The 12,638-nt window shown below is 38.6% G+C and overlaps 2 protein-coding genes across 6 annotated transcripts in view; one reads left to right on the top strand and one right to left on the bottom strand.

The window, feature by feature from the left end:
* Nucleotides 1-12,638, bottom strand: part of Pyd (zonula occludens-like protein polychaetoid) — an 89,572-nt gene that overhangs the window by 21,498 nt on the left and 55,436 nt on the right. The window contains exon 1 of one of the 5 annotated variants that reach the window (XM_077425868.1): nucleotides 904-1,409. The exons of the other annotated variants lie outside the window; for them this stretch is intronic. Coding sequence (XP_077281994.1) covers nucleotides 904-1,083 — 180 coding nt within the window. The 5' untranslated portion in view covers nucleotides 1,084-1,409. Of the gene's footprint in view, nucleotides 1-903; nucleotides 1,410-12,638 lie in introns of those variants that run through there. 5 annotated transcript variants of the gene reach the window in all.
* On the top strand, nucleotides 5,203-11,225 carry LOC143908298 (trehalose transporter 1-like protein). Its single transcript, XM_077425914.1, has 3 exons — nucleotides 5,203-5,963; nucleotides 8,271-9,147; nucleotides 9,488-11,225. Exons 1-3 carry the CDS (start codon nucleotides 5,795-5,797, stop codon nucleotides 9,957-9,959), a joined length of 1,518 nt encoding a protein of 505 aa, XP_077282040.1. The 5' UTR covers nucleotides 5,203-5,794; the 3' UTR covers nucleotides 9,960-11,225.

Below are 12,638 nucleotides of genomic sequence, written 5' to 3'. Positions count from 1 at the left end.
CTACTCTATAAAAAAAAAAAAAAGGGGCGAATAAAACCAGCGAATGATAATTGCACCGTGCAATCCAACATGCGAATACGCATGTCTAAGTACTCGCGTGTGTCAGTTTATGCGGTCACTTGCCGTGAAATTATAGCCGCGAGAGTCCACTCTGACACGCGCAAACACAGCGCGACTCGTATTTTCGCCGCACATTTAACATTAAACGTATATGTAGCTGTCTCATCCTCCCCACATCTCGTTTTCGCGATAAATATCCTCTTCGTGTTGCGAAGCTAACGGATTATCGTATTTAGTTGAAAACGCACGCCGCTAAACATCAGAACGTATAATGGTTGACTCTTGGGGAGGGTCAACTTCGAACTGAGTTATTAAGAATATGATTAATAAATGTATCGCAAGTGGGTGCGTATATATCAATGGAGAAGGCACGTTACTCTCAATAACGGCAGCGCGAACGGCGGAAATAACGGAAGAGAATAGGGAACGCCGCCGGATAAATATAGCTGGACAATCCCCGGTTCACGCAACGCTACGCACGCCACATACATTGCGACATAGATGCGTCGACGTTGTCGCGCAAAACCGCGACCGTTTCTCGGACGCTTCGGTTTACCGCAAAGACGTAATAGATTTTACACGGAGGAATTTTAAAAGTTTTCAACGCCTGTTCGCAAGGGGATACAACACGCGCCCTATAATAGTGTTTCGAGAGAGCGGTGCTTGAATCCAGTCCGAGGAAATGCTTTTATCTCGTCGAGGAAATGCATATCCCTCTCTCAGCAGCTCGCAATGTCTCAAGACCGGATGAACGTCGTTTACATACCGCCGGCGTAACTAACGCGCTGACTTGAGCGCCTGACACCGATACTCGGTCCTCGATTCTTCGCATCGCATACTTGCCTTGTGTTTACGTCGATGCAGTTTCGAGCGGCGCGTACCGGCGCCGAAGAGGAAATCGTCTTTCAACAAGTGCGCGTCGCGCGTCCTGCTCGTATTCCTCGCCTTCGACGTGGCTCGTCTCTTCTTGTTCACAATGTGCTTCTTCTTTTCACCTCGAAAGATCCTGCGGAAGATCTTCATGTTGACTCGATGGACCGCGCGAGCGGACTTTACTCGAATGCAACGCCGACGAAATGACAATCACCATCGAGGACCAATTATCCAACTCGTTACTGATTGCGTAAGGTTCGATCGCGCGCCGGAGGATCCTGATCGCCTCGCGATCGAGGATAATTGATGGATTCGTGTGAAAACTACGCCCGGGAGCGGCGAATGTTCGATGCCCTCGAACAATGCGCGACAAATCACTAAACCACCGTCGCCGCCGCCGTCGCCGCCGCCGACGCGTTTACGCGAAAGCCCATGGCGTTACTCATCGCGATGCGCCATGTGCCACGGGGGCGGTTCATGGCTTATCGACACGCAGCACTCCGGCCAGATCGACAACGCGTTCAGAATTCTCCCGTGATTTCCTCCGCGACCCGGCCGCATGACGTTCGACCGATCGATCGCGCGAAGCCCCACACGGCACGTATGTACATACTTACGTCGCGCTTCCGTAACGCGGAAAGAGTCCGCGAACACTCGGCGTAAGTCCCGCCGCTCGCGCCGGTTGGCAAATTGAGTTTCACGGCCGGATAATCTCTGCCTGGCTCTTCGTTCGCTTCAACGTGCAACGCGCAGTTCCCGCACGCGATATTCCGCAGCAGATATTATTTCAGTGACTCCTTATTATCAGAAAACACGGTAACGGCAAGTTGCGTTTCTTATAATACGCATGTTCTGAGCAGCCTTAAAGCGTTCAAGATATTGCATTTGTCTAAGAGTTAAACTTGCGCCCTTTGAAAATTATTGTCCTACGTACAGCGGAATATCGCAAAAACAATATCCTATTTTGCATACATATATACGGTCTGTATATTATTTTCTGTAACTTGAAAATTATTTTTTTATGCTATAAATAATTATTTTCTTCTCTCGCGCTCTCCTCTCTTCTATTTATCTCTTTCACAGCTTAGATATCTTCGAAGGCCTTTTACGCGAGACAAAAGATTGTGTTTACCTTGATTCTCGATTAATGAGGTCATCACACTTCTCACCGCATTAATATCAGTTGCACCGGATGCACTGCTGTTAAATTGAATTCTGCATACACGAGGAATGCATCAGACAAAGTACTTCCTCCGGAACTGAAACTACCGAAAATGTCAACTTCGCGAGGCCGATTCAATTTTTAACTTTGGCTTTCTCTTCGTTCAACTTGGAAAAAATACGATTTGTTGTTTTAGATAAGCACAGCTTCTCGGGTTTTCTGATGGCATCATATTATCACGGTTAAGAATAACAAATTATTCATGTAGTGATAAGTTGGATTAATAACGCAGCCAAATTATACGTTAATAACGTCAACAAATTTTTTGGTAACAAACGTTAAATAATTAATTAAATGAAGTGGTAGCGTTATCGTCAAGGAGCTTGAAGTGTGAAAACCTCACAGATTTAAATCCATATTGATATACATCATTTTTGTTGCTACTCAAGCATTGCAATCTAACGAGAACACGAATGGCGACTATCATAAATTGTATCATTTTAATCATTCTGCACGTAGCCTACTCTACGTTTGTTGATTACGTTAAGATCTAGTAATCAGTCACACGATTGATGTACAATTGATCGTAGATTTTCATATACGATATGTCTGATCTTGTCCCTTATTTTACGATCCATATTTTTCTTAAAAGAATTTGTATGATAGATTTATTATAATCTTCTTTCTAACTTTTTGATGATATTAGTTATATGCGCTATTTGATACTTCAAACGCGTGATACTTCATTGTTCCGTTAAATATTTTTCTATGAGTATCTACCAATATTATCCCTGCTTGTTTATTTCTACAAACATAATGACATTTTTAAATATGTCTAAATGCAATCTATATTATGTACATCACGAAACTTTTTACGTTTCTTTGATTCATTACAAAAAATCACACTTTGAGGAAAAATAAAGGAATAATATAAGTTGACTTTTCTGTCGAAGACATCATCGAATAATAAACTCGGTTTAAGTTTAATAGCATTTATTTTAATGAAAATTATGAACTTCAGATTGTAGTAAACTTTGCTTTATATACTGCAACGCATTATCTGTAATCGGTTTTTCTACGTAATTCAACCTTTGTTCTTTTACGTTAATGATAAGCTCAATAAATTCCGATTTTCGGTGGTTTTAGACTTTAGACGGTTACAACTGAATACGTGTGTAAGCAACGAGGTGTGTTAACTTAAAGATAGATAAGAACAACGGGATGTGTTTGTGCAGCCGTGACACTCTGAACAATATACGCTCGAAACATTACAAAAGAAAAAACATGCATTTTTATAACATCTCAGAATTGACGTGAAAAACGAATGTGTAATGTTCGTTTTTCACGTATAATAACTATGTTTTACATATGAATGCATGGTTGTACTCCCATTGTTCTTTTTATCATACATTTTCATTTCACGAAGAAAAATTCATGAGATAAAATGTTTACGCAACGAGAATAAATCCCGTCAATCATTAAATTCAAAGTCTCGTTAATTTCTCCTTTCGTTAATTTCTCCTGGCAATTTTAATAGCTAAGATTCAAACTGATATGCTATCAAAGTAGATCTTCTTCGAATTAAACGGTAATGACATTATTCTGTTTTTTACTTTAGAACCTCAAAAAAATCTTTTTTTTTTTTTTTTTATTCTCTTTTACCACAGCTCGAAAACTATGTGTCTCAATACAGTTGCCTGAATTGATTCCAAGCTTACATTTCTCAGAAATACTGGGACTCCGCATATGGAGACAGGATTGATGGACAAAGGATAATTGAATAACGATTTCTATTTTTAACGCGCGAGATGTAAGTACGCTATTGCATCATTTGCATACCGCCAGTCTGTGCGTCAATGGCGACAAATATGGACCGTCTATAATGTAATGAGATAATGATGCGATATCTCATCGCCGACAACGCCCATCAGAAGTATATATCGACACATTTGTTATTACATACATTGGCACAACACATAAAGAGACTTATTCTCGTTGCCGGTTGCGTACACCTTTATACGCTTACCTTGTGAATTTTTCTTCGCACTAAGCACTTTTTACCGCCTTGCAAAACGGTAACATATGATAAAAAAAGAACTGCGGAAATACATGTACAATAAAACTTGATTATAAAACTGATAAATGAGATAAAAAATTACGTCAATGAATTTTGTTGGATAAAGTATATATTATTGCAGTAATAAACGCAATTTTTTATTATCTAGTGTAGATTATCTTCTTAATGTATAATGCTAAAGTTAATATAAATATTGCTGTACTTTTTTTGTGTTAAGATAAAACGCCAAACGGAGTATGTATGTAGTTAAAACACGATCAATACTGACAATACTCGCAAGAATAATGTACATACATCTTCGTTTTCTTTAGCAAAGCTTTGTTTTGCGAAAGCGGACTGTCGCGATTCCTAATGTCTGCGTCTCCATATATAGCTTTCGGCTTATTTATTACTTCGCGCGTGTAACATGTATTCGTTTGTCGCTAAATATGCAAGATAACAAATACACTTCGCGTGCGTCAGTCCGATATTTACGAATATAATTTAAAGATAAAAATTCTACACGAACCAAATATATAACGGCGGACAAACAAAATTTAATATAATACGAGGAACGTGAAATATCCCCTCTCGTAAACTTGAAGTCACGTATACTCTAATTTAACGAAACGAAAACTCGAAAGAAACAAAAGAGCTCTTTAAACTCTTGAACAGTGACTTTCTAGACAAGTGAGATTTGTTTTTCACTCACATGTTTCTCTTTTGACCTCTCGCGGGTAAGGAATGTCTCTAATTTCACTTCTATCCCCGCGCGCAAACATTTTCCCAAGATTCAAAACAATTTAAGTTAAACAGGAATATATTTTTAACTTGAAATAATTCTGATAGCGTAAAATTCTTTTACTAATTCGTTTACTTTATTTTCGATTAATTTTTTCATTAGTAATCGTTCTTTTCAACTATATTATATACTAATTTGAAAACAACCTACATTTATACAAAAAGCAAACACTTTCTTAATGAAAAAATATAAAAATGACAATAATAAATCATAAAAGTATGCATAATTCTAAAATGTAAAATAAATTTTTTTTCCATTATTACTCCGAAGCTGAACAACGGAGCCATAAAATTCATACAAAAGATAACTGCTGCTTAAAATAAACATGTTTACTAGGATAAATATACGTTTAAATGCCGTATACACGAAGACTGCAAAGAGAAACAAAGCTTAACACCGGATTCAATTAAAAAAGCATATCCTTTGCGATTTATCTCACAATTTCGCATCCTTGAGCCCGATCTTATGAGTCATAAGTAGTACTAACATTGAGCGGGCATCTTTCACGCGACAGATAAAGCGAAATCCTTAAAACGCAGTCACAGGTGGTACCAATGACACGCGGATGGTATCAGACACTTTTCTGGGTACAATGATAAGCGTTCGTTCGAGATAAAAAAAATCGGCGCGATATATAACACGCATCGGTATAACGTGAGCAGGCTAAAGAACGCGCGACGCGACGTGGCGCAGTGTGAAACGACGCATCTTTTTGCGTTTGATTTACTTCGTAGTTTACTAGCACCCTTGTTCGTGGTAAATACGAGTTAGTGATTCCTCCGCGACGAGGATCTTTCCTTTCCTCTTTATCTTCCAAATCGATCCCTCAAATCGTACCACAATGACAATGAGCACCACCATGACGGCACACGTCAATGATGACGCGACGTCGAAACTCTTGGTTACCTTACCGGATAAAGAAAAACAGCACTACGTGTTACAAGTGTCGAATAATCCCGGCTCTTTCAGCAAAGGAAAAAAGCGCTTTCAGTTTCTAGTCACTTTGTGCGGTGAGTAAAAAGAGGTGAATTCGTTTATAAAACGTCCTTAACTGTTGGATATCGGCACGTATTTATGTACTGGCACGTATTTCTAACACTCTGCTAACATAATTCTGGGCCTTTCGACTAATATATTCAAGATCACGGTCATGAAATGTTCTAATAAAGGTCCGACCACTCCTTCGTATGTCTTAAATTAAAAAAGATGAACTGTGACAAGTAAAGCTTGAATTAAATAGCGTGAATTATGGACATGAGCATAATGATGATAAAGCTGTCTGTGCTGAAGAATGGAAAGGTAACTCTACCTTTTTTTATAAGTAATATGGATTATACTCCATTATACTCGTAATAAAGTTCATTCTAGCCATCAAATTAGGGCTTTATTTAAAAGAGATTAATCATGTGCGCGAAAGTCAATTACTGGAACTCGATGTCCTTCCTGAAATAAAAATTGCGCAAGATCTGAGAAATTAGTGCTTTATCTTGTCAACAGTGTATAAATATTACCATTAATTTTTTTATCACGGAATATATGCGGAACTTAATTTGATAGGAGATAACGTTTTTTTCCGCTATATGATTCACGTTATAACTTTGGACTAAATATCATAATGTCTGTCCAATTCTTTAATTTCAAAACTGAACACAGCTTTTGCTTTACTTCTTTATTATATAAAGTGTAATTTTAATGCATCCAATATTAATAATTGGATATTATATTGTGTTCAAAGAATCAGTACACTGTATTACGTATAAGATAACGTTTTCTTATCATGGAACCTCCTCACACAATAATTTTAAGTGGTTGCGAGTCAAATTTGACGAGATTATAAACAATAACAAGTGAAACAGGATCGATATAAATCTTACAAATAAGAGAAGATGCCATTTTCTGCTGGCCTGTATTTTGGTAGCTTAATAATAATATTTCTGTGGGAATTTTGTATATTTTTCCCACTCACAAGTAAATAATAACTGCGCGCCGATTATTTGTCGGTTAAACACAATTTTTTGTTGGGACAGTAAATCCACATTCTTAAATCGATTTAATTGATTTAACTTTTGATGTTAATAAGCTTTTTTTAAATCACTGTAAAGAATTTATTGCGAACTGACAAATAATGGGCGCGCAGTTTACTGATTGTGAGTTAGAAAAACCGAGTTACAAAATTCATAAGAAAATATTATTATTAAGTTACAAAAATTCAGCCCAACCAAAAATAGCATCTTCTGTAATTAATTGTTATTTTTATAAGTTACGCATTCTATCGTGTTAAAGAAATATTTAAAAATTCGTATAATATATAATAAATGTTGTTACAATAATATCATAATCTCATTATCAGAGATTCATAGAAGTATCACAGTGTCGCGTGTTTCGACTTATTAATCTTTGTCTCATGCAATAAATATTTTATGCTACCGATAAGCGGAAACATTTTTTAAGTATTTAACTGCAAAATTTTCGGAATATACATATCTATAGATATAAATTTCGCGTCTCTCAAATTTTTTCGGAACTAGATTATACGTATCACTGTATTCGATGAAACCAAGAAAAACGTAATAAAAATTAAATTAAATTAAAATCACTTAATAAAAAATAAAGTATAACGAAATTTCACTGATATATTTTTTATGCATGTTATAAAGTAAGAAATTATGTGAAGAATATAAATTTTAGCTTCTTCTCATGTATGAATATCAGAAGAAACTTGATCGCGTTTAATCAAGATCAATGTACTACGTCTCTCATGTTGCATAATATACATGTGTAACGTAGCCGACAGATTGTCTCGTGGGGTACGATATCGATATCATCTAAAGTGATCGACTTCTTCAGACCTACCTATGACTAAATCAGCGACTTATCTATGTCTACAACATTTATCACGAGAAACGTTGTGTGTGTGCGCGCACGTGATCCTCAAGTGCAATGCAGGTCATCTTATTTTTGTAGACTTTGTTGCATTGTAGATAATGATGAATGACGAAAGTCTTGCGTCTTTTGTCTATACAGACATATACTATTACTAGATAACGTACAAAATATATTTTTTTCAGTTGACAAAATTATTCAGCATGTATTCGATATTTCGTTTTAACGACTAAAGCATAGATCTGTCAATTTAATAAAATAAATAAACAAAATAATGTTTTTTAGAGCATTGTTTAGAGATATTGAATAATTTTCAACCATTCTCGACATCATCTCCCTTTTAATGCGACAAAATCTCGCATACTTCGAGCAACAATTCTTTCAAATTAAGAAAATCTTTCTTCTGACGATGAGCGTGTGCTGTCCGTTTCCAGCTGCGCTGGGCGGTATGCAGGCCGGCATAACGCTCGGTTGGACGTCACCGATCCTGCCGTATCTCACATCGGCGGAATCCTTCCTTCCGGAACTGTCCGAGGATCAGATCTCGTGGATAACATCCCTGCTGGCGCTGGGTGCCATTGTGGGCGCGGTGCCGGCCGGCAAAATCGCCGATCGAATCGGTCGGAAATGGGCCATCCTCTTGACAGCTGTGCCGTTCACCACGTGCTGGCTCACCTTGGTCACGGCCGGGAACATCGTCAGTATATATGTCGCTCGGTTCATCGGCGGAATCGGCGCCGGAGCGGCTTGCGTCCTCGTACCGGTCTACGTCGGCGAAATCGCCCAGGCATCGATTCGCGGCGCCCTGGGCGCCTTCTTCCCTCTGCTCTTCTCCTCGGGGATCATGTTCTCATATGTGGCGGGCGCGTACTGCTCCTACGTGGCCTTCAACATCGCCTGCTGCGCCATCCTGGTGCCTTTCGTCCTGGGCGTGCCCTTTATGCCGGAGTCGCCGTTGTGGCTGGTACAGAAGGGTCGTAAGGTCCAGGCCGCCAAAGTGCTGACGATTTTACGGGGATCGCATTATGACGTCCCGGGGGAGATAGCCGTTCTCCAGGATGACGTTGACAGAATGGCGAACGCATCGGGCGGCCTCAAAGATCTCGCCGGGACTAAAGCTGGACGTAGAGCCGCTGTCACCTGCATAGGACTCATGTTCTTTCAACAATTGTCCGGCGTAGACGCGATTCTATTCTACACGGTCAGCATCTTTCAGGCGGCGAACAGTACAATCGATCCCTTCCTGGCGACCATCGTCATCGGATTCACCGAAGTCGTAATGACGATATTCGTCGCTATCGTAATTGACAGGTTAGCGCGTGATAAATCTCAGATATATCTCTCGCGAATTGATGTAGAATTCTCATGAATAGAACTTCTTCATATTTCTTGAAGTTAATATGTAGCAGTCGTTAGAGTTATAATGGAATGTTCGGCGATTATCTTCCGTTATCTATAAGTTTCTTCTTTTCTTCTTATTATATTATGTAGAGAGAGTGGCGAGTTAATTCTGTTGAATTTATTCGATTTCATAAACTTCGATTTTTAAAGAACGAACGAAAACAATTAATTGAATTTCTTCAAATATCTTGGAATTAATGTAATATAGCCATACGAACAGTACAATCGATCCCGTCTCTACTTTTTTCAGATTCGGCCGAAAGCCGCTCCTGGTAATATCCGGCACGATGATGACCCTTTGTCTGAGCGTCCTGGGTTACTATTTCAAGCTCAAGGATGAAGGAAGTGACGTGAGCAGCTTCGGCTGGCTGCCGCTGACCAGCCTCGCTCTCTTCAACGTTGTCTTCTCAATTGGTTACGGATCCGTGCCGTTCACGGTAATAAGCGAGATATTTCCGCCGGAAACCAAGGGTGTTGCCAGCAGCCTGTCTATCGTGGTGCACTGGTGCTTGGTGTTCGCCGTCACCAAGCTGTTCCCGACCATGGAGGACAGGATGGGCCAGGCCGCGACCTTCTGGACGTTCTCGTGCTTCACCGCCGTATCCGTGTTCTTCGCGTACTTCGTAGTGCCGGAAACGAAGGGCAAGACGTTGCAGGAGATACAGAGCAAGCTCAAACGAGGGCAAAAGTCGAAAACGGAGTGTCAGGTCGAACCGGTCTGAAACTACCGGCGTCCTGCGTTCACCTTGTCGCACTTTTGCAGTGCTGAGATTAAGGAATGGTCGCTGGAGGTCGAAACGCTAAAGTCCTGATGGCTGATGAGGGAGAGAAAGAAAGAAAGAGAGAAAGACACACACACACACGTGTCTTACACTTTATTTTTTCTTTTTTACAAGAACGTATTTATCGTAACTGACCCAATTTGCAGAGTTTCTTATCTTTTCTGCGCAATTATTGTATGATGAACGACTTTCAAGTGTTGTAAACACCACCTAGACGTTACAATTCTTTTATATGTTGAATAATCTTGTTGTTTTGAAAAATATTCTATGTATTTTATACGGAAGATAATAATGTTATGTTTCTTCATTGAATTAACAAAATTTTGCGTTGCAAACGATGTTATCGACAAACCAATGTCCGAGTTAAAGTGAATTCCATCCACTGGATGTCACGCGCTACACGTTTATCACGAGAAATATAAATGTGCTGACATGAGAAATAAGTAGAGATGGAAATAGAAACATATTTCTTCACGCGCCAATCGCAAACTGCGCACAGAACAATATTGCAATTGTTTTCTACCTTCTAGCTAATGTTGCTAAATAATAATGCAACAAATGATAATGCGAAAAACCTTTTTCGTGATGCTCTCAACAGCACTTATCTTTCTTATCGAGTCACGGTAACAGAAATGAACAAATACTTGCATCTCTTGGAACTCAAAGGGGTATAATGCTGTAGAACGTTATTGCTTGATTTCATTAGGCATTTATGTTACTTTATATGCAAATTTTAATCTAACTAAACTTTTATATATGTTTAGCTCTGTAACTTATTTTAAAAGCGCTCAACTATTCCGACGTCTGCATATGCAATTTTTCAACGCGCTGCATAAATTTTAAAAAGATTATGATTCGTTTCACGATCACCGCATAATAAAATATACAAATACAGAAACGAGGTTTGCATCAAGTAAGACGATCCCCTTTTTAACCCTTTTCTGACCCTTTTTTTAAATTAATTTATGAACTGGTAATTCTTTATTTCTCTGATATGCAATTGTGAAAAGAATTCCCGAGACATTAACGTCGCCAAATAAATTCTTATCGATTTTTATTAAATCCACTTGTCTTCTGCGGTCACTACTTGTTGCAACGGTAGAACACGCATATAAGCCGCGTAATATCGCGTAATTTTCAACTGATAAGGCAATTCGGTCACCGGCAGAGATATTACGCCAAGTTTCACAATGGGGAGATTACAATGGAGAGTTTGATTCGAGTTAGGGATCAAGTTGGTATATATATGATGAGGCTAAAGGAGCCTTATTCTCCGCGTGTATCGGACGTACTTACAATAGTGAAGTGCCGTTTGCGAGAGGTACTTTTCGCAATAGCACATGCTTTGTACTCGGTTTTAACGCGATTACATCGCGTTACCTTGATGCAAATCCTCGTTTCTGTATATATTTGCATATTAACGTTATTACGCGGGTGATCGTGAAACGAAGCAAATCATAATCTTTTTAAAATCCATGCAGCGCATTAAAAAATCGCACATGAAAAATTTACAGACTTCTTAATCAGATCAAAAGTGAATATTTTCTTAACGAAATTTCGTCACGCAATATTCCTCTTACAACTCCTTAATTTTTGTTACTGAATATCGTGATAACGTTGCACATTAAAATCCTGCTTAAATAAAACCCTATTTTTATTTTAACACCAGAATTCTGACTTCGACGCTTTGAATTCCAGACTCTATTTTAACAGAATCTCGACTTGGAAGCTCCGTTATCAAGATGTTTAATATTCAAACTTCAAAGACTAGAGAAAGAGACATGCAGATAAAAATCTTTATAGATAATTCTGTTTTTCAACAAGGAATTATATATTATCGCATTAAATATTCCTATTTTATCAATCATAGGCATGTATATTTTCGCGCAATAATCAATAAAAAAAGATGACGTTAATAATTCTGTGCATTACGTAAGATTAATAGCCGCCACGCTTCTGTTGAAAAGAATACGGAATCCCTCATGAAGGCATAAATAAATGAGCAGGCATCAGCACTTGCCGGGAGATGAGAAGTTCGCGGTGCTATAAATCCTAAGTAGGACTCGGTTTCCGGGGGTTTGAACAACTTATCCTTCATAAGTCCCGCTGATGACGTTCCACATTGTGGAGTTTCGTCGTCCCTTTTCCGCTGTCTCTCAAGACTATTATGGTGCGGGAGGACACGCGAGAGGTGGATGAAAGAGAAGTTGTAATCACACGCTGTAAGGATGGTTGGACACGTAAGAATGGATGTGGAAAGCAATATCCGGCACATCCGTCTCTCCACGCGTTTAATGACAATGCTCTTTATTGTTGTTATAAAAATGCTTCAATCATTTCGGAATATATTTATTGAGAAAAGGGTACGCGTGATTTGTCAAAGCTCTTTTATATACCTATAATTTTCTAAGGAACGTTCTGATTTACGTAAAGAATATTTCGAATGTTTCTTTCTTTCCTTGAAAATCAGCGAACTGTATATGAAATATATTTTTCGGGGTATATATATATCTCTCGTTTCTATAAAATATATGTAATATAGATTTCTTACATTATTAACAACTTTTGGTTTAGTAGAACTTCAATACTTTCACGCTTGTAAAAATTCTACTTATGATC

Source organism: Temnothorax americanus, unplaced genomic scaffold (assembly GCF_048541705.1).
Source record: "Temnothorax americanus isolate GAGA-0224 unplaced genomic scaffold, ASM4854170v1 Scaffold11, whole genome shotgun sequence".
In the NCBI taxonomy this organism is placed as follows: Eukaryota; Metazoa; Arthropoda; class Insecta; order Hymenoptera; family Formicidae; genus Temnothorax; species Temnothorax americanus.
The sequence above is the reverse complement of the archived record's forward strand: the minus strand, read 5'-3'. Positions and strand labels throughout refer to the sequence as shown.

Coding starts and splice junctions, on each gene's coding strand:
- LOC143908298 (XM_077425914.1), top strand. CDS start 5,795: ATGACAATGAGCACCACCATGACGGCACACGTCAATGATGACGCGACG. Junction 5,964..8,270: donor GTTTCTAGTCACTTTGTGCG/GTGAGTAAAAAG, acceptor GTCCGTTTCCAG/CTGCGCTGGGCGGTATGCAG. Junction 9,148..9,487: donor GTCGCTATCGTAATTGACAG/GTTAGCGCGTGA, acceptor TACTTTTTTCAG/ATTCGGCCGAAAGCCGCTCC.